Here is a 27576-nt window from a genome sequence, read left to right on the forward strand (position 1 = left end):
CTGCAAGCCCGAGGGCCTCCCGGGGGCACACCGCGGCCGCACCTGCCTCCCCCCCCGTGCCGCTTCCAAAACCAGGCTGAGGCTCCGGAGGATGCCTCGAGGGCGGCTGGAGGCAGCCCGAACTTAGTCGGCACCTCGCAGGTCCGGGAGGGGAGCGCTTGTTTGTTTCACGTTGGTCTGTCCGTGTCCTGAGCGGCTCCGGTCCGACCCTCTCCTCGCGCCTACAGGTAGCGCTGGTGGACTGGAACCCTGAAGCAGGTGTCAAGTGTAAGGTGGCCCTGGATGAGCAGTTTGAACCTCAGAAGACAATATTCATCCAGTGCGACGTTGCTGACCAGCAGCAGCTGAGAGGTAGGAAGGGGGATCGATCCGTCCCTCAGCGCGGAACGTGCCCTGAGCGCGCCGGGCGGGAGAGCCAGCCAGGTGCGGCCAGGCCGCCTCCCGCAGCAGCCCCCAAAGATCGTTTAGACTGTTATGTTTCCTTCTGACAGCCCAATGGCCACACAAGCTAAGGCAGGCAGGTCTGCTTGAGAAGTCCTTTTATCTCAGTCCTTTGTCGGCACTTAATGTAATCTGAACGCCTTTGCGTATGTGTGCTGAGACTGGGCTTCTACAGCCACGATGAGATGATTCAAACCGCAGCTGGAGCTTGAAAAGCTTCAAGGAAGCCGAGGGACTGTGGTAAACAGCTTCTCCCAGGAAGCTGGGTCCTATGATGGTCAAAGGTGGCAGCGTCTTTTCATTTAAACGTGTCAGAGGATAAGGGCACGGATCAGGATCACAGGAGTGCTGGATGCTTCTGACCAGATGTTTTCTCTTATGAGATGGCAATTTAAAATAATAATAATGATAACCATACCGTGTTAGAATTGCAGAAAAAAGTCTCCATCTGCCTTTCGTCAATGCTTCTCTGTTTCTGCCTACTCACTTAAAATAGCCCTATCTGCTGGTGAGATATCTGGGATAATATTGGCAAAGACAATAGACAGCTTTGATGATACAGAGGGCCAATGGATTTACATGAAAAAATAGATATTTCTGGAGGAAAAAAAAAGAAAAAATATGCCTAACAATTTACTCAATCACGTTTTTAATAGATGGGTCAGAAAACTTTTATAAAGTTCACTGCAGTGCTCCTGCTCTTGAAGGAACATGAGGTGTAAGTTCACTTTTAAATGTTAAACTATTGCTTATTATTTATTTATTTTTATTTTTAAAATGAAATGTTTTTCTAAATCTTTAAATAATTTTAAAATATTCTGTAAGAGAAATAATAGTGTGTTGTGTTATAAGGCAGGTACCTACATACAGTTAAGGGAAATTGTTTTAAAGGAAATTACATAATTATGACCTGAAAATGCCTAAAAACCAATAATGTGGATTACAAGCATGAGCAGAACACATCTGTAGACACAGAGGGAGTGGAACATACAAAGGGGGAGAGACCCAAAAAACCTGGAATGTATTTTTTTAAATTGTGTAATTATCCTTACATGTTTAAACTTCAGTCACCTTCAAAGTACTCTCCATTTGATCCAACACACCTATTGAGATGCCTTTTACACCGCTCAAAACAATTTTTTAATGCATCGATTTTGATGCCTTTGAGTGCTTCTGCGGTTTTTTGTTTCACCTCTTCCACATTGGCAAAATGTTTCCCTTTGGGAACTTTTTTCTTCCAGGGAAACACAAAAAGTCGCTAGTCAAAAACTACTTAGTGGTAGTCAAAAGCTACTAAGCACTCAGTGCAGTATGGATGGGTTGTTTATGTATACCACCCATCATGAAATGAGCAATAACATTGAAAGAATCTCCAAAAAAAATTCACTGAAGTGGAATGAAGTCTCTTTCAACAATGCTTGCTGGTACATTGATGTCGATGGATTCCTAGAACACTTACCTAGCCTGTACAAGGGGTCCACCCTCTAAAATATAATTCTGAGTTTTGGGGGGCGCCCCCTCGTATTTTGCCAGAGGATAATGTTGCTGATTGCACGAGATATTTTGGGTCAAGGGTAGAATCAAGTTAAATTCCACCATCCATGCTGCTGGAATACAGGAATGGTATAGATCATCTGAAAGCCATTTCTGTCTCAGTGTATATAGTTTCACATATGACATTTGACCTCATTTGCTTTGCTTCCTGGTATTTAAAATGAGTACCTTGTCTGTAAACACATTCCTTAAGGATAAGTGATAGTGGAGGAGGAAGCTCACACACATCATAAGTGACGGGGCGAAGGCATGTTGACCATGAGAAATCCACATGTTATCTGGACATCAGCAGTTACTTGCATCTAAGGAAAACATGGCACTAATTCTTCCAATTTCAGGATTTACTGTTGCCTACAACTATTTAAACTGTTTAAGCACAATGAAATCACGAAAGTACTGAGGTAAAAAGGTTCTTACAGATGATCTAGACATAACTCACTTTACACAAGAACAAGCTGCAGCCCAGAGAGTTTAGATAAGTTATAAAGAGAACCACAACACGTGAAAGTCAGTGAGAGCTAGACTTTAAGTCACTTGAGCCCAGAACTCAGGGGGCTGTCAGAAGGAAGATGATTTGCTATGCTTTGGTAAGGGTGGAGTGTAAGGAATGCAGTGGAGACCAGAACAAGGGAAGAAAATTACAGAAGCAATTAGCTATACCTTTTTAACAACCTAATTTCCCATAAGGTAGGGGATGTTTCCGTGAGCTTTAAGGAACATATTTCAAATGGAAGGGGGGGAAAAAAAGAAAAGTTAGTTCTCTGGTTCCTTTTCTGGAACCAATTTGAGATCTTTGGAAACAGTTTTTAAGTGCCATGAAAAAAGTAAACAGTTTTTTATTTTGTTTTGTTGTTGTTGTTTTGCATTCCAGTACAGCAAGTGTAGAGGGTGCATATTAGAAAGTCTTGATAATGTTTCTAGTGATTAACTTGCATAGTACTTTATCCTTATGGGAATTGATTAATCCATATCTTCCCCAATATGGCTGGCAGGTGTTTATAATTCCATAAGTTTGTTTCAATCAAAATAAAGTTTATGTTGACCTATGCTTTTCAAGGACTTCGTACGTTGACATGGATATCTGAGAATACATGTATGTTATATGGAAGAACAACCACATTGTTGTCTATTATCTAAAGTAATAGAATTAGAACAAATGGTGAACATCCCAGGGAAATAGTTTACATTAATAGAACCATGTAAAAGGCTGCTTTGAGAAACAATGAGTTTCTCAATCCTAAGGTGGTCAAGACTAGTTTGGACTGGTAAGGAGGGTTTGCAAGGACCAAATATGGAATTGGCCAGTGTAATAAAAGACATCCAGGCCTCAGAATCCATGCAAACTTTGTTCTAGTCAAACATGGTTTTACACAGACTAGTAATAATAGTGAGGGGGGAGAGAAATAGTAAACATCAAAGTTCTAATAATGAAATAAAATCAACTGAATGAAAAGTAGATTTTTACTTATGAGGATATAAAAACTCCCTGAAATGCTCATAATGGATCTGAATACACAAGAAGAGTTGTATTATTTTAGTATCTTATGAACAGAATATGGCTTATCCAAAGGATGGCCGTCATAGTCTAATTTCATGGAAGACAATCTGTCCACGGATGATGGAGGTGGGATGGTTTGGGGATGACTCAAGCACAATACATTTATTGCGCACTTTATTTTTATTATTATTACCCTGCAATATATAATGAAATATATATAGCATCATCAGGCATTAGATTCTCTTAATGAGCTCGCAACCTAGATCCCTCGCATGCGTAGTTCACAATAGGGGGGTTCCCGCTCCTAGCTCCTAGGAGAACTAATGAACTAATGCTGCCCGCTGATCTTACAGAAGGCGGGCTGCTGGCGGTAAAGCAAGTTTGGGGACTGGCTGGAAATACAGATGAAGCTTCTGTCGTTCACCCGCTGCTCATTTTCTGTTATGCGGCCTGGTTCCTAACAGGCCATGTACCAGTTCCAGTCCATCGCTGGGAAATGGGGAATCCTTGGCCTAAGTTATAGAGCTCCAGTAACTTTCTAGGGCCAGGAAATGCTGGCTGCCCAAACTGACTTCAAAGGGCACTTAACTTAGGACGCTCAGCTCTCTAAAATGTACCCCATGAGGTAACTGCTTATAGAATTTTCATGTGCATACAAATCATCTAAGGATACATTAAAGTTGGGATTCCAATCCAGTAGATCCACCAGTTTCTGTAAAATCCTGCACGTCTAACAAGCTCCCAAGTAAGGCTGATTGATGCTGCTGGTTCACAAATCATTGAGAAGCAAGGAGTAAAGTCACAGCCCAGGAGTGTAATTTTCACTGCAAGGGTCGATGAATTAAAATTCACCTCATGCCATAGGACGTGATTTAAATGTATATATGGACAATAAGAATGTATCTATAGTGTCTTGTTTTTGTTTTTTAGATACTTTTAGAAAAGTTGTAGACCACTTTGGAAAATTGGATATTTTGGTCAATAATGCTGGAGTAAATAATGAGAAAAACTGGGAAAAAACCCTGCAAATTAATTTGGTAAGCTATTTTAACCTTGTTTATTGCCGATAATTATTTAATAACATGCTGCCGTTTATAAAGAAAAAAGTTCTTGTATTCATAGAAACAATGACCTACAATATAGAAAAAGGGAAGTTACAGAAAGCTAGAAAAAAACACGTTTTCTTTTCTAAAGACATTTAATCATGAACATAAATCTGTCTTAAAATATTAAAAGGAAATATGAACAAAATATAATTGCTTAGCTCGGGGATTGGTAAACGGTGACCTACAGTCCAATGTCTTGCCACTTGTTTTTGTATGACTGCAGACTACAAATGGTTTTGACATTTTTAAATGGTTGAAAAATTCAAAAGGACTCAAAAAAAGAATAACATGAAATATATGAACGTGTGAAACTCAGTTTTCAGTGTTTGTCACGTTTTCTTGAATTTAGTCACAGTCATTTGTGTAAGCCACAGTCAATGGTTGTTTACATGTCACAATCCAGAGTTGAGTAGTTGTAAGAAAGACTCTATGACACGTATGAGTTAACATGTTTACAATCTGACCCTTTATAGAAAAAGCTTGCTAACCCTTGATTTAACTTTTTTAGATAAAAATAAATCTTAATTAAATGGCAGACATATAACAGAAAACAGTTAAAGTGACAGTTGAACTTTATAGTTAGTAAGATATTTTTATTTAGAAAGTGTGTGTATGTGTGTGTGTGTGTGTGTGTGTGTGTGTAAATTCCACAATGTTTGATGATTATTTAGCTCATACAAAAGGCGGAAATAAGAAATAAAGTTTCTCTTTTATCCATTGTGTCACAATATCTCATTCTATAAACATCCTTGACGTAAGATATTGGGTTTTAGTAAAACTCAGACCTTAGCTAAAACAAACTGTACATGGGATCACCCTTCCCTTGGTAAAGTCATTCTTACTAGTCTTGCAAAGAAGGCAGTTATAAAATCCAATGTGATCACTGTGTAGGTATAGAAGAACAGGGAGTGGCCCTCCCACTCCGTGTTACACTCCCAGGAAATGATAAACTCCATAAAACAAGAACCATGCTGTTTTTCTTTGTTTCTGTCTCAGCAGTCAACACAGTATCTTGAAGACGGTGCTTGGTCAATACATTTTTGACTTAAATTGAAATTTTCATGAGTAATTACCTAATTGCAATAATAACTTGGTAGAGGCAATGAGAATTACACCAGTCCATGAAAGAGCTAAATCTGTAAGCTCCGCTTTAAGAAGGGTATACAGTTGTTCCCTAAACTTAACTGATACCTAAAGTCCTTTAACGAATGAAGGTGCTATTTCACAGTACAAACACCTTCCTAGCAGTCCTTTTAAACTTCTGTCTCCAGTGTTTCTGGTTTATTATATTTGAAAATAACTTTCATCTGTCGAGTTTCTCCAAAATAGTTCTGTGATTCTAACTGCAAATATATGTATATGTGTATGGAAAGACCTGATAGCTACTTTATCTGAGTTGATACAATTCTATGATTTTTTTCTACTTCAGTGTAGTAATGTAATGAGGTAAATGAAATATTTCTGACTGAGAACCATTCTTACATCTCCTGACCAAGTGTTTCTTTATTATGGTATGTGAATGTTTAATATAGCATTCCATGAATGTTCATATTAAATACCTAATTTAGTGTTTGTGTTTCTGTGCTCATAAATTATATCAGCTTATGATTTTCTTTTCTTGTAATGTTCCTACTTGATTCAGGAGTCACCTGTATCATGGTTTACTTCTATCTCCTTGATCTGTCAGTTTCTCAGCAGAATGTACTCATATCTCAAGTAACAAATGGCAACGTGCCTATCTTTTTTAGTAATTCTGTAAGTTTGAACTCTGTAAATTATAAACCTATGATACTCCGAGCATGAATTGCTGATGATTATAGTTTATTGATTTTTAAATTTGTTTTTAAGTAAAGTTATACCCCTAATTTTATGCCTGTGATTTTTTTACTTATTCCGTATTTTTGAATATTAACTTGGTATTCCATCATTTTCTTTTGATTCACAATTGCCTAGGCATATATTTTTCCATTCCTTTGTTTTAAAGATGTAACCTTTTATTTTAAATTTGCCTCTTGCTGATGGCATATTGTGAAATATTACAGTCTCCTTACCTGTGGTCAGGCATGTTATCCACTGTATCACATCTGCTCTTTAAACATATTTGTAAATTTAAGCCATTTATATTTATTATTAATCTTCTATTTTATATTTTTATATTTACTCTTTTGTTTTGTTTTTATTCTTTTTTTTTCCAATCCTTTCCTAAATCCATTGGATAGCTTTAATTTTCTTCTGCTGGTAAAAAATATTGTACATTTTATATTCAATCTTTGGTGGTTATCCCTGATTTATTAAGAACCATACCTTATTACACCCTTTGGTAGCCTGATAAGGCAAAAGTTTTGAATATACAGCCGATTGGGAACTACAGAAAATTTTAAGAGTATGTTTTTATTAACTTATGCCACGTTCCAAAACCACTAAAGTGATGAGAAATTTTTCCAAATTAAGCTATCCCAGTATAAATGTACAAATTGCAAAGCAGCTTTCTCTCTTTAGCATTACTACTAATATTTTAATAGCTTCATCAGTAATATCTACAGGTATTTTACAGATGAAGATCACTAGGGTATAAAGTTTGTATATTCAGTGCATACATAATGGACAAATACTGTCTTTTCTCTGAGAAGTCAGCTGTCAGAAACAGCATGCAATGATCTGAGTTAATATAGAGAAACATGAAAACAGTCTGGCAGTTATTACAAAGGCAGATCTACAAAGGTAGATTTCTAATTATCTGTCTTCATTCAGCTGAGAGAGTGTGTTTGCTTTAAGGTAGCCTACATGAATAAATATCTGCCCCATGCTAGAAAGTGCCTACGTTATAAGTAAATAAGAAATTTTGGAAGACCAGGGGAATTTTATTGTGATCCTTTGGTTACAACTAACCCTCCTGGATCCTTCTCCATTGAAATTTAGTCAACCTTTAATTTTCTAAGAACTCTGCTAACATAGGCCACTTGTTAGCTTAACTTCAGGAACTGATAGCATTTGTTTAATATTACATGGAAGGAACAAGATATGACCTTTGTTATTCATGCAAAACTTTAAAATGTGTTGCTTCTCCTCCCATCTACACCCATTGCAAGGGTAAATAAGAGTGTGACCAATTGTCCTTTCACCTTGATTATCTCTGTTACTGTAATGCAAATATTTGTGTGTAGTTTAAACTCTACTCTAGATATAATTTTCCTCCCTGGGTCTTATACAATTCCATGGTGTGTGTGTGTGTGTGTGTGTGTGTGTGTGTGTGTGTGTTTCCACGTTACTCCCTGTGTTAGAGTAACCACTTAATTAAAGGACTTTACCATGTAGCTGTCCTTCTTCTTAAATTTTCTAAAGCATATTTATACTATTCTCATAGAGCTTACCAAATTTTCGATTTTTTTTTTCAGAATTATTTTATGTAATTTATGCTGGTAGATCATAAGTTCTTTCAAAGCAGAAAACTAGGCCAGGTGTGGTAACTCATGCCTATAATCCCAGCACTTTGGTAGACTGAAGTGAGAGAATTGCTTGAGTCCAGGAATTTGAGATCAGCCTGGGCAACATAGTGAGACCCCATATCCACCAAATATAAAACAAAACTTAGTCATGTGTGGTGGCACATGCCTGTAGTCCCAGCTACTTGGGAGGCAGAGACAGGAGGATCACCTGAGGCCAGCAAATCAAGACTGCGATGAACCATGATCGAGCCATTGCACACCAGCCTGGGCAACAGAGTAAGACGCAACTCAGAAAGAAAAAGAAAACCATTGTTTTATGTCCTTATAGAGAAGAAGTTAATTAATAGTTACTGGATCAGTTGCCATTACCTGTATATCATATTTTTCATACTCACATATTCATTTCTGTTTCAGTGCAATGTTTGGCTGATTTCCTAATACATCAGTTGTTCCAGACAGTATCATCTGTCCTTCCACTTTTATTCCTTGCCAAACTTATCCTTTCCTTATTTTCCACTCTGCTTATCTCATGACTCTTCCCGCACAAGGAATACACCATAACTCTTTCTGGTCTTTTGTTTCATTAGGTTATTCTTTACTTCCTCCTTGGTTCGAAACCAACAACAGCAGCTTTATTTATGGCTGCTCAGAATTCACAAGGAATGTCAGGAAAGAGTGGGTCTTTGCAAAACTACCAAAGGTCAGTCTGGCAATCAGGCAGAGGTAGACTTAACTTTGAATATTGATAAGGTAATTCTGTAATGTTCTTCAACTTTCTGAGGCTTTCATAAACCTAGATAATGCATTCCTACTGAGATGGGATTTATCATTCAATTTGAGCATATATCTAGTAAATAAAATTTAAATAAAAATTAAACAAAAGAGATGGCTACTGCAGGAGTTTTGTTTTTTTTTTTTCTCCAGAAATACACTAGTTTACTAAAGATTTGCGCTAGGAAAGGTATGCATTTGGAATTAATCAAAGTTAAGGTCCAGTCCAGAATCTACAATTAACAAACTGTTATTTTATTTCTCCAATCTTGAACTTCCCAGTCTGTGAAATAGGGAAGGTCAACTGCCTTCTTCTAAGGACCTTTAAGCTTAAAGAAGCCATAGTTTGTGTGACTCACCAGCACAGTGCTGATGCATGGTATTCTTTCAGTGAATTGGCTTTTCCTTCCAGGTTATCAAAACCTACATTTTTCTCACTAGCCTACTTTTATGGATGTGTATCCCTCTGCCTTATTCTACCTCCAATGAAGAGTTAAGGAAGTAGATAGAAACATGTTGTCAAATGTGCTATTTTACTTGACTCAGAAGGATGTAGATTACAAATTAAATCAGTAACTACTTACTGCAACTGGTACTCTATAATATCTAAAGATCCATTTGAACTTTTCACTGTTAGGCAGAGTTTGCTAAATAGTAAGTAACTCCAACAATGGGAAAGACAATAACACTTAGCCCTAAAACAAACAAAAATGGAAAAATTTGAACATGAAAAGATAAAGGATTCAAAGGGATTTCAGGAAAAAAAAATAGTCAACTTTATTAGAATTCCTTGAGAACTGGGCTGGAGAAAGCACAAAGAACCTGAAAGGCAAAATTGCGTGATTTATATACCAGATTTTTTTAAAGTTACAGTCAGTCAGGTGCAGTGGCTCATGCCTATAATCTCAACACTTTGGGAATCTGAGGTGGGAGGATTGCTTGAGCCCAGCAGTTTGACACCAGCCTGAGCAATATAGTGAGACCTCATCTCTACAAAAAAAATAAAAATAAAAATAACTGGGCATGGTGGCATGCGCCTATTGTCTCAAATACTCAGAGGCCTAAGGGGGAGGATTGCCTGCCTGGGCCCAGGAGTTAGAGCCTGCGGCCAGCCAAGATTGTACCACTGCAGTTCAGCCCGGGTGACAGAATGAGACCCTGACTTATAAAAAATTACAGTGTACTATGAGGACCTTAAATTAACTAAGAGGAAATATAGAAATAACACATTGGGAATTTCAGTCATGAAAAGGCGTGTGTGTTTGTATGCGTGTGCACACATGTATGTGCGTGCATGTGTGTGTTATAGAAAGACATGATGCCTGATAAGAAGAGAGTTTAAAAAGTAGACTATTACATTTATTCAATTATCTCTATTACCAGAGAATTATTCCCATCATGGGAGAGTTTATGAGAGTGATTTTAAGTAATATAATACTTTAATGAAAAAATTAAGATTTGTAATATAACAAATAATATAGTTTTGGTATTACATATAAGTTTGTCTCCTCATAACCAAATATATTGAACAATCATGTATTAATTAGATCATTTTGTCAACAATTGAAATTTTTAAATTCTCTATGTGCAATTAAACATTGGGGCTAAAATAATAATATAGATTCCAGTTATTTTTGTTTGTATCTAGAAACATCTATAATTTTTTTTTTTCTAGATGCTTGATATTATAATTACTCAATTCATAAGATCTATAAACATTGCTAAAGGGCAAACAATATTTAGAATATTAACAGGAAACATTTTACTCTTTTGTTTTAAAACAATTCTTTTAATATATAATATAATCTGGGATAAGGAAGAGATTGTTATAGTAACAGAGAAAGGTGAAAAATGTCATTTGTACATAGCCAAAATATTAGACTTTGTCTTGTAGATTCAGGTTAGGAACACTTTCATTTGAAAAGTTACTCAGTTCTTAACTTGATAATGGATGAGAAAAATAATCCCTTTTTCTCCACCAAAGGTGTGGAGATAAGTATTGTTTTAATTAAGTAAAGTTTCAACATTCCCAAATTTTCTATCTGACTCCGTCTTACAGATGTTAAAAACACAAAAGTCAGGTGTCAGCAAAGCTGCAAATACCTGAGAATGAAAGCATAGCGCCAATAAGTGTAAACAGAAATTCTGTTCAGACATGCTGGAGACTTGGGCAGAAACTAACAGAATCTAACTGACTTCAGTAATTTCAGCCATCTACATTTTTCCCATCTTATATAAACAATTAATGCTTGTTTTTCTCCTTTTTAAAGGGATTCATGTAGAGATTTCATCCACTCTCCCTAAGCCTACTTAATATCAAACTGACATATGGCTTAAATGAACAGAACCTTCAATTTACTGTTTTGTTCTGGAACTTCTATTAGGTAGGAGAGAAATCCCTGAATGCTTGCCAAGAAAACTCAAAAAGGATTTTTTTAATGATAAAAAGAAGGTAAACACCAGCGTGTGCTCTCAGCTTCGGTGAGTCGGGGTCTCACTCTTGCCCAGGCTAGAGTGCAGTACATGGTCATGGCTTACCACAGCCTTGACATTATAGGCTCAAGCATTCTTTTGCCTCGCCCTCCAAAGTAGCTGGGACTATGGGTGTACACTACCACAACTGGTTAAATTTTTAAAATTTTTTTGTGGAGACCAGGTCTTGTTATGTTGCCCAGATTGGTCTCAAACTCCTGGACTCAAGCCATCCTCCTGCCTTAGCCTCCCAAAGTGCTAGGATTAAAGGCATGAACAACCACACCCAGCTATTGTATCATTTTCTTCACAACATTGTAAACCATTTAAAAAGTCAGATTTAAGATGTCAAGAAAGATTTTCACTTTAAAAAGTCTGAGCTGGAAAGGAGAGGAGTTCTTAGGTCTAAAAGGAAAAGTAAGGTTTTATATATCAGTTTCATTTCCCAGGTTGTTTTTGGTGGTGGTGAATTCTTAAATGTTAGAATAAATTCAGGAAGAGTGTCTCCCCATGGAGATAAGTAGCAAAACAGTGAAAGGATAGCCATAAGCAGTGCCACATTGAAGTGATAGACATTACTGAAGACCATGACCCAGGAGCTAGAAATCTCCAGGTAAGCTGGATCCAACCATTATGATTCCACACACCACAGAGTTGAGTATGGCTTGATGCTACAAATCAATGGTACCATCAGGACCAAAGGGCTTTTCCTCCCTCCCACTATCATTCTTTTTGTTGGTTTCATCTTCAGGATGCTAGCAAATATAACTTGTTCATTCTGGTCATCGAACAGAGATGAAGCCATTGAGTAGGGCAGTAGAACCATTTCTTCCTGGTTTTCTTAAGAGCCACAAAAAGTTTCTCAGCAGGATTCTTCCCCCACCTCTCGTTGATAGCCCCTTGGGTCTCACTGACCAGAACTGGGTCAAACACTGGCTCCTAAACCAGCCGATATCTGAGAGAATGGGATTTCCATTTCCATGATTTATTTAGATTAGCCAGTGTCTGCATCACTTCTGGAGAGAGCACCTTCCTTTGTATTCTACGGAGAAGAGGTAGATGCAAGAGCAAAATGGAATTTTTGTTCAAAAGAAAAAAGGGAAAAATGGAAACCTGAGGAAATGAAGAGTATCCACTATTCTATTCTCCAAGATCAAGAGAATTAAACAGAGCAGACATGCATGGAATTCTTGGACATGAGAACCATATGCTAAGAAGAAGGGGAAATATGTTTCACTTCCAATATTTAGAAAGTAAAAACAAAGTAGAGAATGAAGGAAGATGCTGACCATTGAGTTAAAGTGACACAACATGCTGTTGGAATACAACCTGTAGCATAAAAATCTTATAATGATCAAAAGCTTTTACTGGCCAGGCTTAGTGGCTCAGCCTATAATCCCAGCGCTTTGGGAGGTCGAGGTGAGTGGATTGCCTAAGCCCGTGGGTTCGAGACCTGCCCGGGCAACTTGGCAGGACCACATCTCCATAATAAATCAAAAATGAACCAGGCGTGGTAGCGCGCACCTGTAGTCCCAGCTACTCAGAAGGCTGAGGCGGAAGGATCGCAGGAGCCCAGCAGGTCGCGGCTGCGGTGGCCGGGAGCGGCCACTGCACTCCAGTCTGGGCGACAGAGTGAGACTCCAACTCAAAAAAAAAAAAAAAAAAAAGCTTTTCCTGATAGTATTGGCAGAAATCTTTTTAGATATCTGAAATGGCAATAAAAACATTGGTGTGAGAATATATGATAATAATGACTCGCTTTTGAAATTTTTTGCCTCTGGGCTAGGTTTCTGTCATCAGCGGGACGTATCTTGGTTTGGACTACATGAGTAAGCAGCATGGCGGGGAAGGCGGCATCATTATCAACATGTCGTCTTTAGCAGGTAAGGGTGGGCATAATGTTCACAGTAACATTTTCTTACAAGCCAACTGGACCACAAAAACAACGTTCAAAATGTATGTATTATCAACTCAGGTTTGAAATCTTTGATTTATTTTTGTAGTTGTGTGGAATTTTCTTTCTTTCATTTTTCTTTTCCTTTTTTTTTTCTTTTGAGTTGAAGTCCTACTTTGTCACCCAGGCTAGAGTACAGTGGCACAATCACAACTCACCGCAGCCTTGACCTTCTGAGCTCAGGAAATCCTTCTACCTCAGTCTCCCAAGTAGCTGGGACTACAGGTGTACTCCACCACTCCCGGCTAAACTTTTGATTTATTTATAGAGACAAGGTCTTGCTATACTGCCCAGGCTGGTCTTAAACTCTGGGCTCAAGCAATCCTCCTGCCTTGGCCTCCCAAAACAATGGGTTACTATACCCAGACTGTTTCGTGATGTTTTCTTTTTTTTTTTTTTCTCTTGAGTTGGAGTCTCACTCTGTTGCCTAGGCTGGAGTGCAGTGGCACACTCACGGCCACCCCAGCGTCAACCTGCTGGGCTCCAGCAAGCCTTCCTCCTCATCCTTCCAAGTAGCTGGAACTACAGGCATGCACTACTGTGCCCGACTAAATTTTTATTTATTGTAGAGACGAGGTCTAGCCAAGTTGCCTGGCTGATCTCAAACCTGAGCCATTGAGCCTTGTCCGTGAAGTTTTCTATTGCATAAAATCAAAATTATGAAGCATATGGTTATTTCTATTATTTTCACTTGTGACTTTTTATGTTATTTTAAGTTATTTTACTGCAGTACTATTTTTTTAAAACTTTTGCATATATTTTCCCAGAATTATTATTTTTCAGAGGTTGAATGTGAAAACATCTCTGACAAAGTCAACAATAGTAAAGTGAAGTTTGGGTATCTGCTCTACCGCTTGATTTTTAGTAAGAGAGTACGATTTTAAAATATGGCATAGATAGTAGCCAAGATGTGCTGAATCAACAAGTAAATCAAATATGCCATGGTTTACATACATCAGTGCAGGGCAAGGGTCCCTCTATGCAGTCATTTGAAACCCTGGCAGGCAGAGCCTCTGTTTGAAGTCTTCAGCATGGAGCTTTCTTGGTTACTCTGGAACTGTTGGATTCTTTGTCTCCAGCAGAAAGAGAAAAAGAACACGGAGGAGGCATGGCTTCTCTTTTAAGACCCCAGCTTAGGAATGGCAGACCTCTTTTTTGCTGACATTGCATTGTAGACCTTGGCCTCACAGGCCACCTCGCAACAGAGAGTCTGGACATGTAGTCCAGCTGTGCACCTAAGGGGAGGAAGGGTCTCACCGGACAGCTTGCTATCTTTGCCACTCCATGCAATCCTAAGCCATGTTTTATTCAGAGCATTATGGTTTAATATCAGCTGATGTCTTATCCCTTAGTAGTAGCCATAAACTTCTGACAGGAATTTTTGGAGCAGCTGAGTCAAGTGACTTTACTTCTTTAAACCCCAGGGAAAAAAGCATCAATGGTTCTGGAATAGCCTGAGTGAAATTGTGAGGCTTAAGTTTGATCAATACTCACAAGTTTAAACTAAGCATGTCCAGAAATAGAGTCTCTTAAATTATAATTGGTTTCAGTTAGAGTGGCGATTTCAGAGTAGGAATTCACCGCATTCCATCCTCCACCTTCATCTCCAGTATTTGGGGGGCTGTGTTTGGAGGTGTCTATAGTTGAACCAGCATCTGACTCTCAGCATTCTTCTTTTGTAAAAAAAAAAAAAAATGTGTTTCTTTTATAGAGACAGAGTCTTGCTATGTTACCTCAGGTTGGTCTCAAACTCCTGGGCTCAAGCTATCCTCCTTCCTTGGCCTCCTAAAGTGCTAGGATTTTTGCCTAGGCTGATCTCAAACTGCTGGGCTCAAGTGATCCTCTTTCCTTGACTTCCCGAAGCATTGGGATTAGATGTGTGAGCCATCATGCCTGGAATTTTTTATTTCTCTAGGAATCATTGTCACATAGTAGTTAAACCCCTGTAAAGTTGTCTCCAGTAGTAATTCAGAAATCTCCTTATTTAGAAATTCTCAAAAATAAACTAGCATCTAATTTCTGGGTTGCACAAAGTCAAAATGACATCCCTAAAGCCATTACAAAGCTAAGTCTATAAAATTTTCAGGGTGATCTGGTTATTTTTCCTCATATGACATCTCCGTATAAATTATGACATTTCAATTGTAAAGATACATTAAAAAGGTGAGCACATGGGCAATATTTGAAAGAAACATGTGTCCCAGAGAGGGCCAAATTTTAGATTCTGGGAGGCTGAAATTCTAAAGGTAAATTGGCATGGATAAATCTACACTTTTTGAAATAATATATAAGGAAAAATATGTAAATGATTGGAGAATTAATAAGAGATACTTCCTATTTTCTTAAATATTTAAATATAAAATACCTGAGACTGATATTAAGAGGTCATTCTGTGGATTCTGTCAAGAAAACTAAGAGCTGGCAAAGCTTGGAGAACCATGATCACTGTTCAAGGAGTTCATGTCCTTGATGTCACTGGAAGTACTGACGTCACTTTCGGGGAAGCTGGAAAACCTCATGGTCAGATCAATGTAGAACTTTCTGGAAGAGATTCTATACTATATGAGAAGGCTTACGTGCCCAGAGAGTATGAGTAAAGAAATGCAGTGGAGTACTACTGCCTTTTGCCCAATTAAACTATTTAAATAAGCCAGATTGGGTAGCTCATGCCTGTAATCCCAGTTACTCTGGAGGCTGAGGCTAGAGCTCACTTGAGCCCAAGAGTTCAAGACCAGCCTCGACAACAAGACCCTGGCTAAAAATAAATAAGTAAATATAGAAAAGTAACATTTATTGAGCACTTACTGTTTACGTGGTACCAACGAAACACTGTGTCTGCATTATGCCGTTTAATTCTCAAAACAACCCTCTGTGGTAGGTTCTTTTCTTTTTTTCTGTTATAAAGATGTGGGGTACAATCCAGGGTTAGGTATACAAAAGTTGATTACGCAGGTACCTTTGTTGATGAGGTATCCCCCTCCCTCCCCTAGCAGTTTCCCTCAACTGCCAATCCCACCCCCCTCCCCTGACAGTTTCCCACTACTGCCAACCCCTTTCTTATAGTATTATAATAATTGTTCAAGGTCCGCTTATGAGTGAAAACATATGGTACTGTGTTCTTTGTTTCTGTGATAGATCTCTGAATGTGATCCACTCTAAATCCATCCAACTTGCTGCGAAGTCCATATGTTTGTCCTTCTTTATGGCTGCATAATATTTCATTGTGTATACATACCACATTTTTTTTATCCAGTCCAGCTACAATGGGCAATGTGGTTGGTGCCATGTTTTTGCTATTGTGAATAGAGCTGCAACACACATGCGTGCGGGTCTCTTTTTTTGTTAGAATGATTTGAGTTCCTCCGGGTATATTCCCAATAGGGGAATTGCTGGGTCATATGGAAGGTCAATTTCTAGTTCTTTCAGAAATCACTACACTGTCTTTCAAAGAAGTTGCTCTTTTATCTCCATTTTGAAAATGAGAAACTGAGGCAGGTGATTTGAAGTATCTTGCCCAAGCATGCACAGCCAGTAAGCAGCAGAGCTAGAATTCACATCCAAATATCCTGATATAAGTTCTTCTAAGTTTGAACCACTAGGCTATCCATCTCTTCTATATATGAGTTTGTCTGTTGTCTGTTAATTTATCTCTCTATTCATGTTTAGCTCAGCCTAATAGGAAACTGAAAGAAACTTAAATTCTGAGTTCTGAATAAACCACGGCAATCGCTTGTCTCTTCAGGCCTCGCGGGCACAGCTTAAATCTCAAAGTACATTACTAAATCTGCAGTGAAATTTTAAGCTTTTGCCCCCATTTCACACCCATCGTGAAGTCCTGAAAACATCTTGGGAGTTTACCAGAGTCACAAGTCAAAGCATGCCATTGAGAAAGGCAATTAAGGTTTACCATGTGATGTCCACATTGCTTTCTTGGCTAAGAGCTGGCTCTGTCCTACACTCACCCCTGGTATTCATTCTCTTCTTACCTCTCTCAAATACAATATTTGGAATCATGTGTCTTTATCATGCAGATAAAACAACTTGATATGAATGCAGTGACATGATTGTTTTGGTTTTAAATTACCTTTCTGGCACTGGTACAATTTAATGAGTATCATCGCATTTCAAACAGCTTCTACCCTGATTTTCCTTCCAACATGCAAGGCAACCCCATCCAAAAAGTTGAAGCAGTCAGGCACGGCTGGGATCACACATCTGTAATGCCAGCACTTTGAACAGCCGAGGTTGGGGAATCACTTGAGTCCAGGAGTTTGAGACCAGCCTAGATAACATAGTGAGACTTCATCTCTTCAAAAAATAAAAAAATCAGCCAGGTATGGTGGCCCACACCTGTAGTTCCCAGCTACTTGGGCGGCTGAAGCAGGAGGATCCTCTGAGCCCCCAGAGGGTCAAGCCTGGGGTGAACTGTGACCATGCCACTGCACTCCAGCCTGGGTGACAGAGTGAGATTCTGACTCAAAAAATAACTAGCAAACTAATAAATAAATAATTAAAAGGTGAAGTAGCTGATTTATGTGTCCACCCTGCATGACTTGTTACCCTGTTTTCTGAGATTGTCCTGGGCACCTCCCTTTGTAATGCCAGCCTCCACACCTAGTGTCTTTGTGCTGCTTCCCCATTGTGCTCGGCTAACCCGGACAGTCCTGCATTCTTTCCTCCCTCCTGAGGGTCTCGCTATCACACCTTCATCTCACCAATTGCCTTGTGTTTTATCCACTCACTGAGAGCCTCGATTCTTCCTGAGATTACATTAGCTTGATACAAATTCAAGATATTATAATAATGGAAGAAAGCAAAAGAGGACCCCTCAGTCCTCATCATTTCTTCAGAAATGGTATCAACAGTTTTATGCCTTTGGGTCATAGGATGTAGGGAGAGGGAGACCAGAGGACCCGAAAAATCTTTGAGGAGTTATCGCAGTCAAAGCACTTCTAATGTGCTCCTCTGTGTTTTCCGAAACTTCCTTCCTCCCAGGCTTTTTGTTTTCTCGATTTGCCCTTTACCGTTCACCCTGTGGAAGAAAGGGCTTTGGGTAATATTCAACTCCACCAGGGTCTGTCTTCCCTGTCATAGTAAAACCTTAAGTTGGCACACTGGTTTGGACAGAAAAGTTAATGAGTAATGACCACTGACGCAGATAAGAGTATCAAAGGCAATTAATAGGTTGAACAAACAGAGGGGTAGTTGAAGTCGAGAATGATTCCTCAGAATACTGAGGGGTGAGTGTGCTCCGTCTGGAGCTGAAGAAGCCATTCTGAGAGTGTGAACCACCTGGACCTTTCCACACAAGTGTTTGTTTACAAACAAACACACACTCATTTTGTCACATCCATCCTGATCTGTGAAAATAAAATTGGCAAGAACAACAGAAGATTGAAGTGTAGTTTAATGCAGATAATCAAACAGCTGTGTCCCACAAAAGACATCCCAGAAGGGTCAGATGTGCTTCTTACACATTTTGTTGCTTCAACCTGTGGAAAAGCAAGAGTAATTGTCACAGGAAAAGGAGGCTCCCTAGCAATCTGCCCCAACCCACCTATGCACTCAGCTACTGAGATGTTGGGAGTTCACTGGGAATATTCTCAGTGCCTCAGAAACAAGTCACTTGGTAGCATTTTGGTAGAGACACCGTGAGGGTATTGTTAACTCGGAATTTAAAACCTTAGAATCTTCAGAAATAGTTGAAACTCCTAGAATACTTTTCGCATGTCTTTTTTTTTTTATTTTTATTTTGAGTAGGTGTCTCACTCTGTCACCCAGGCTGGAGTACAGTGGCACACTCATGGCCACCACAGCCTCAACCTACTGGGCTCAGGTGACCCTTCCACCTCAGCCTTTCAGGTAGCTGGAACCACAGGTATACACCACCACACCCAGCTAATTTTTTATTTATCTTAGAAACAAGATCTTGCCATGTTGTTCAGGCTAGTCTTGAACCCCCAAGTTCAGGCAATCTTCTCGTCTCCTCCTCCCAAAGTGCTGGGATTCCAGGCATGAGCCACCATGCCCGGCTTAGCATGTCTTAAATAGCTCAGTGACATACCTACTTGTGCTATAAATGTTATCTAAAATAATGTAACTTGCAGTTTGTGTTAAAGTGCCAGAATTCCACTTTAAATAACAAATTCAAGTTAATCAAACATGTGTTGAACATTTGCAGAAAGGAAACAGAGATATAAAAGTCACTAGGCAAAATTTTGACCCAAGAGCTATATATCAGTATCTTTTATCAAGATGGTGGAACCAAGTAATTATCATGGCTTAAACAGAAGCTTGATATTTAAGTTACAAGGCCTTGGGGCCCAGATAGACTGAAGGATGGACTAAAATATCCAGAAAGTTCAGGAGAGAGAAAATATCAATCACCTTCCTTTATTGATAAGCAAAAATTTTTTTAAAAAATACACATGGTATCGCACTCTATAACTGCTCTTGAGATAAGGACTTGACCCAACACTTATGTAGCAACTGCCAAGTTCCAGGCGTTGTGGTAAACTGTTGGCTATGCGACATCTGTATTGAACTTTTACAAGTCGTGGCAATAGAGGTCAATTTAATTATCTTTAATTTGTAATTATATTTGTACTTATAATTTATATGGCTAAAACCTAAAAACTTCCAAGACTAAATAACTTGAAAAATGTGAGAATCAACAGTGGTAATGACAGAAATTGTATTTTGCTTTGTTAGCCTATGTCATGGAAGAGATGAACTAGACCTAATGGCTCAGATGCCAGCTGCCCCAAGTATGTGAGCCATTCTTTCTGCTCAGTAGTGGCAGAGTTCTCTATGCCAAACTGGGGAGACTGGTGCACCGTGCTGTCTTTTGGCTTAAAATAATTGGGAAGACACATATTAGAAATAATCGGTAAGAATGGTTAAACATTTATAAAGAAGCCTTTTCTGAGGAATGGATAAGAGGAGTAGGGTTTCTTAGTATGGGAATAAGAGGGCCAGTAGGAAACAAATAGTCTTATAGAACAGTGCTTCTCAAACTTTTTATTTACTTGTTTTTATTTTGGAGTTGTAGGGTCCATGTGAGAATTTGCTACAAAAGCAACTTGTGTGCAGGCAAGGTCTGGGCTTCTAGTGAGCCTGCTCCTCAAACTTTAATGTACCTAGGGATTTTGTCAGGTGCGGATCCTGATTGAATTGAACAGCAGTGGTCTGGAAATCCTGCTCTTGGATTATGCCGCGCCTGGACCCCACTTAAAGAAGCCAGCTTTTAACATTCATAGGGACCGTCTTTGAGTAGTGAGGAAGCTCATCTGCTTCCTCCAACCACAGCCTAGGCAATGACTGAACACTAGAAACAACTTTCTGGCAATGAATCCCTGGAAAAATGCTATCAGATGTGCTTTCTGGAAAGATCGTTAGTACAGAAGATGTAGTGGTTTTATGAAAGCTTATGCCACTTTGCTATGTCATGTCACACTTTAAAGCATACTTAAAGGCAAGTGTAAGAATGAAGGGGGGTAAGCAGTGTCAGATAAGGTGTTTCACTATGTAGAAAATCACATGAGGAAGTCCACCATTTGCTTTGGTCAGTTTGATGCATGCACATAGGTAAGTAGATTCTCACTAGTTCCCCTCTTTTCCCTCATATGAGAGAAGTAGTGGTTAACAACAAATAGATGGATGGTGAAGAATATGTGAGAGATTTGGATTCTTGCCTTTCCTAGCTGCTCGGCTCCAGGTGACCATAGGAAGAAGATCAGCATCCTTGGAGTCACCATTTATCTTACCAGGTTGAATACTTTTAGCATATTTCATGGTCCATTTTATATGGTTTCTATCTACTTAGAAGCAAATCTGTTTGTAGATTCAGTATGTTTGTCCTGTCTGAGGAGACTTATGTTTTTGCAAAAAAAAATTTTTTGAGCTTTTTACCTTCTGTTGAGATGTAGAGATTAAAACTGGCTCCTGAAAGTATAGGTAGAAAGAATATAAAGAGTAGAAGAACTAATAAAGAAATGGAATTTTAACTTAATTTTCTAAGCGGACATATTTGTTCTATTAGTACACATGTAACTTTCAGGCATTTTACTATATATTTATGACATATATTACATTATATATACATAGTCACGTTATATATATGTAACTATCTCATTTGTCAGTGATGGTTTAGTGTTATTATCAATTGGCTATATTTAAAAATATTACTTCACTATACTATGCATCTAAAAGGAACTAAACACACAGTTCGTATGTAAATGAATATCCACAAATCCTGTTGAATTAGGTTTAGCAATTGTCCACAGTTTGTCGATCTGAGTACTACATGTACTCACTCATAAGGGAACCCTGAACGTTTATCATAATACTATAAGAAAGGGATTGACAGGAGTGAGACATTGCCAGGGCGGGGGGGGGACATAATATCAATAAGGGTACCCAATCTCAAACCAGGCAAAGTGGGGATCAAGGGAAGGATCAAACTTTACCTGTATGATGACCATTTATGTACCTAATTCTGAACTGTACCCCACATCTTTAACATAAAAATAAAAATAAAAAATCAACTTAGGACATTGCACCAAATTTGTGACATTTCGATTCAAAGATACATTTTTATTAAAAAGTAGAATGTGGATGAGCAGATAAATATGTCAATAAAATAATAACTTGAGGTGTTTCATCTGGATCACGTTGGTGTTTCCATTCTATAGGACTGGAGCCATGTATAATGACATGTATCCACCACTAGTATCAAGCAAAATAGTTTTACTGCCCTGAAAACCGTCTGTGTGCCACCTGCTTATCCTTGCCTTCCTCTAGGCCCTGGTAACCACTGGTCTTTCCACTGTCTCTGTAGTTTTGCCTTTTTCTAAAGATCAAGCAGTATGTAACCTTTTCAGACTGGCTTCTTTCACTTAGGAATATGCATTTAAGCTTCCTCCCTGTCTTTTCGTGGCATGCTAGCTTGTTATTTTGGATGTTTTAATAGTATTCCATTATCTAGATGTACCACAGTTTATCTGTTCGCCTAGTGAAGGGCATCTTGGTTGCTTCCAGGTTTTGGCAGTTATGTATCAAGCTGTTATAAACATTTTCATGCAGGTTTTTGTGTGGACATGTTTTCAGTTCCTTTGGGTAAATGCCAAGGAACTGAACTGTGGATTGTATTTTGAAAGGATGTTTACTTTTGTAAGAAATTCCCAGATTATCTGCCAACATAGCTGTACCACGATGCATCACCACCAGCATTGAATGAGAATTCTTGTTGTTTCATGTCGTCACCAGCATTTGTTGTCTTCAGTGTTTTAATTTTGGTCATTCTAACATGTGTGTAGTGGAATGCTTATTTGCCACCTGTATATCTTCCTTGTGCGGTAGCTTTTGCCCATTTTTAAATAAGGTGTTCATTTACTTTTTAATGTATTTTAAGGTTTTCTAATATTTTGAATAGCAGTTCTTTACTGGATAGTTCTTTTTGCAAGTATTTTCCATGGCATGTCTTCTTATTCTCTTGATAAAAGGACATTTTAAAATAGTTAACTAGTATAAGAAATAATATTTTGGCAGAGTGGTGGTCTTTCCATAGTTATGTGCATTTTGATTTACTATATTTAAAGCATGTTTTTATTATACCTTGCACTTAATTGTTCTAATTAATTTACGCCTATAAAGCCTCTTGAATTGGCACATACTATATTTTAAGGAAAGTATTAGAAAGTATAACACTGTTAACCCAAAGCTCCTTCTCTAGAGTTAAAGACAGAGTGAAAGATTTTGGCTGGAGATCTGAGATTTAAATTTAAGAAGTGTGTGTGTGTGTTAAAGAGAGAGAAATTGAGAGGATGAATTTTTATACACAGGAGTGGGGGGAAAAAATCACTTAGGAGAAAGGGTGTATACAGAAAAACAAAGAGGGCCAGGGAAGCTCTGGAGTTTTCCAGTATGTTTACGGGTCTAGTCAAGGAGAAGGAGCCAGTGAAGGTTACGGAGAAGCAGCTGCTTCTTGAGTGTGAAGAGAAAGACTAGCTTAACTAAGAAGGATGCATTTCAAGGAGAGCAGAATTGTGTTCAGTGCTGCTGAGGAAGGGACCAGGCAAGGTGGAGACATAGACTTGGCCTCAGCGAGACAGTGCTCTTTGACCACCTCAATGAGCTCTGACTGGAGTAATCAGACGGAAGCCTGGTTAGAATGAGGTGTGGAGCAGGTAGAAGATAAGAAAAATGGAGACAACAGTATAATGACTCTTCTGAGGACTTTTTGTTGTAAAGAGAGATGGGGAGGTGACTGGAGAAAGGTGTGAAGCCAAAAAGGTGTTATTTTTAGACAGGTGATTTTGAGCCATGCTCATATCATCTCAAAGAGAGTGATTCTCTTATGATTCTGTGCTTGACACCAGTGACCACTTTAAGTCTCTTAAAATGTGCTCATCCTTAATTTCTATGACACTTATAGTCATAGAAATCCTTAATTTCTATGGCAGTTTCTATAACACTTGTTCTCTTCCTGCTTGTGCTGGTTCCTTCTCAGTCTCTTTGCTCAATCATCTCCTCAACCCTGGATGGCTGCCATGTATAACTGCGCAGGGTGTAGAACCTTAGAGGGCACAGCTGACATCACCCACCATGTGAATGGTGTCCCCTGAATCATGCCATGCACACCCAGCCGAGTTCTGTGTGCTGACACTAATACCAGCCCGAGAACACAATTTCCATTTGAGGCACACAGAAGCATTACAGAAACATAAGGTAGTAGAAGTATGGTTAGCTAATACTAAACCTAAACCACAATAGCAATCACTTCATATTGGCAAAGGAAAACATGGATCTTGAGAGTCAATAGGAAATGTTGGAAATTTGAAAAATTTCCATCTCCACTAAAGTCATTGTCAAAAAGGGAAAAAAAATAGCTTTAGAAAAAGTCCAAAACAGCTTTCCCTCTCCATTTAGTCTCCATTTCAAAAAAAGCAAACTGAGGTATAGTCGATTTCTATACTGAGAGTCAGATAGCAAGTCGTGGAGAAGGCACTGCAAATCACCAACCTACCCTACCTGTTTAAAACTTAGGAAGCAACAGCTGAAATCAACATATATCAGAGATAGAAAGAAAAAGTCTCTATTTAACTAAATTAACTACAACTTGACTAAATGAGATCATTGAAAAATAGAATTATCTGTTTTTAATATCCCCCAGACAGGAAACAACCCAAATGTTTATCAAACAAGTGAACACATAGTGTATGGAACTGATTGTTTTCAGTGCAATTCCCTACTATTAGTGGAATACTATTCCGGAAAAAAAAAAAAAAAAAAGAATGAGCTACTGATATACTACAACATGGGTGAATCTCAAAGCAATTATCCCAAGTGAAAAAAGTCAGACAAAAAATTCTACTATATGATTATATTTATATAAAATTTTAGAAATTACAAAGCAGGCCAGAGCTTTCCTGAGTTGATGGAAAGGGCAAAAGAAGGAATCACCAAGGGTAAAAGTAAGCTTTCAGTGTGATGGATATGTCCATTATCTCGACTGTGGGAGTGATTTCATGGGTGTAGACATATGTCAAAACTTATCAAATTGTATACTTTAAATATATGCAATTTTACTGTATGCCAGTTATACCTCAGTAAAGCTCTGAAAAAAAATGAAAAAAGGAAGCTTTGTTTCTGAATGTCTGAAATTGATTTATGTAGCCTTTGATCTGATATTAGAAAGTTAAAGTAAAGCAAAGGTAAACATTTTGCAGGATAACAGTGAAAATGTCATTCAGATGTTACTACAAGATTCATAAAACCAAGTGCCATTTAAAAAATGCAAACAAGTTCTTTCACATTCTGGCTACATGTACAATTCTACCTTTAAAGGAAAGCATATATGTCACACTTTCAGAATCAACAAAGCAGTATTTGATTTATTTTACCTCTGTGACTTCTTGAACTAGCTTGAGTTCAGAAGTTCATCGCCTCGGCATAGGTAACAAAAACTGGTTCCAAATTCATCTTTGGCAACATTTGTGAACAGTGTCTTTGCGATTTTTATGGCTGTGTCAACTAGCTTATCTCTGATTAAGAGTCACGCTGCATTTCCCACAATAGATAAACACTGTCCAACAGTCATTGCCTTTGTTTCATAAATGTTTAAGGAATGGTTGAAGCAGAGACTACCAAGAGCAAGCAGCAGCAACTCCTTGGCTACCTCTATTTACTCCCTTTGTCTCCCGCTCCCTAATACACCTGTGTACCCTGTACAAACACCAACAGTTCTTGTTGACTGACACTGATGGACTTAATTAACTTACACATTTGACTTAACCAAAAAACAACAACAACAAGAGAACCAACATGTTACAATACCGTGAGATCATTGGGTAGACACACTACACGTGATCCCCCGTACTCAGGGATTTAAACTGCTCCTGAGCAAACATACTTCATAAATTGAGAACTGGCAGGCACCCAGGGAGTGGTTAAGGTCTGTGTTTATTGCTGAACTTAGGCACAGCAGGCTCAACTGATTGGTGGTGTTCTGGGAATAGTTAGCTGGGTGGGGATGAACACAACTCAACAGAATAATTTAGCACTATTAGCATGACATTTGATATTAAACACAGCATTACAGTAACGTGATGGTTGAACAGGGTACACAGGTGTATTAGGGGTGTGAGATAAAGGGAGTAAATAGAGGTAGCCAAGGAGTTGCTGTTGCTTGCTCTTGGTAGTCCCTGCTTCAACCATTCCTTAAACATTTGTGAAACAAAGGTAATGCATCTTGACTCAGAAAAATCACAAATTTAAAAAAGCATGAACACAAGTTAACCCAAATTAGTTAAAAGCTGAAATAAAAAAGATACTCTAGTTAAGTGTGACTCTTGATTAGAAAATTAACCATGGTGAGAAAAAATAAGCTTGGTAGCCATAGTTACTGTAGCTGGTCCCAAGTCTAGTCTCTCATTGCCCAAAAACCAAACATGAGAGCTGAGAGTAGATCGAAGGAAAAAATAGGCTTTATTCAAGAGCCGGTGACCTGAAGAGTTGGAGGACTAAAGTTGCGAAGATCACCCCAGATTTTCAGATGGGTGAGAAGGTGCTTAAAAGGACTTGACGTGGGAAAGGTGCACGGGGTGGCACAGGGTCCAGGTCGGCAGGTCTTGCTCTGATGGCTTGAGTGATAGTCCTCCTGGGACAGATATCCTGGATATCTGGTTCTTGTGATCCCAGCTGCAGTCAGGTCATGGACGAACCGTCTCATGACTCTCTAAGCAGGAAGGTCCCACAGTTATGACTCCATTGCTAGCCTGGTTAAGATTTGCCTCTGGAATTCTTAAGCAAGCATATCATTAGATAAACATGCATTATGGAAGGCAAGGGAGGAAGAAAAAAGAAAGGAGAGACAGAAAACCTTGGGTTTTTTTTAAGTGTACATTAGTACACCAAAATTGATTTTTTTCTTGTTATTTTGTTTATTTTTGAAGGACTGAACTAGGCGGGAGTTAGGAGAGAAAAGATACTACACATACATGTTATAATGCTACTTTTTCTCTCCAGGCCATGAATTTAATCAGTTACTGCTGTGCATATGTGGAAAATTTGAAAATTCTGTAATTAATTGAAATCCATTGTTAATTGCATAATTATGGAAGGAGATAAAATAGGACCATACATTTTTATTTCTGTCATCTTTTGCTGTCATAGAGCAAGAAGATCTAGTCATCCACTAAAGGTCAAAATCAAAAGAAATTAGCTTTAATTATCTGAAACTTTTAGAGGTATCATTTGAGACAGATTGGTGACAGAAAACTGTCTACTCATAGTTAAGACTAATAACCTCCAAAACTTTCAAGCAATTCAAATTCTCTCAGCCATTTGGAAGGCTTAGAAATGTAGAATATATGCTTTTTAAAACAGACTTAAACACTGAAAATTAAATGGTGGTTTACTGGCTTTAAAGAAGATTTTCTGGCCTGCTGTGGTGGCTCACACCTGTAAACCTAGCACTTTAGGAGGCCAAGGTGGCAGGATTTCTTGAGCCCAGGAGTTTGAGACCAGCCTGAGTAACCTAGCAAAAATAAATTGAAAAATTAGCCGGGCGTGGTGGCACACACCTGTTGTCCCAGCTATTTAGGAGGTTGAGATGGGAGAATTGCCTGAGACCAGGAGGTCAAGACTGTGGTGAACCATGATCGTGCCATTGCACTCCAGCCTAGGTAACAGAGTAAGACCTCAACTCAAAAAAAAAAATTAAAAGATTTTCTGTGTGTTTTAGATAACATTTACTTTCCTTGACTTTCCAGAAAGCCAGGGAGGCAAAAAAAAAAAACCTTTCATTTCACTCTTGGCTGTATCTGCTGGAGA

At 38.6% G+C, this 27576-nt stretch overlaps 1 protein-coding gene across 1 annotated transcript in view; it reads left to right on the forward strand.

Moving 5' to 3' along the window:
• Positions 1 to 217: 217 nt before the first annotated feature.
• Positions 218 to 27576, forward strand: part of HPGD (hydroxyprostaglandin dehydrogenase 15-(NAD)) — a 32727-nt gene continuing 5368 nt past the window's right edge. Inside the window, exons 1-2 of the mRNA XM_008070407.2 lie at positions 218 to 351; positions 13075 to 13171. Coding sequence (XP_008068598.1) covers positions 13114 to 13171 — 58 coding nt within the window. The 5' untranslated portion in view covers positions 218 to 351; positions 13075 to 13113. The remainder of the gene's footprint in view (positions 352 to 13074; positions 13172 to 27576) is intronic.

The sequence above is a fragment of the Carlito syrichta genome, unplaced genomic scaffold (genome assembly GCF_000164805.1).
Source record: "Carlito syrichta isolate Samal-C Ts95f unplaced genomic scaffold, Tarsius_syrichta-2.0.1 Scaffold313389, whole genome shotgun sequence".
Lineage (NCBI taxonomy): Eukaryota > Metazoa > Chordata > Mammalia > Primates > Tarsiidae > Carlito > Carlito syrichta.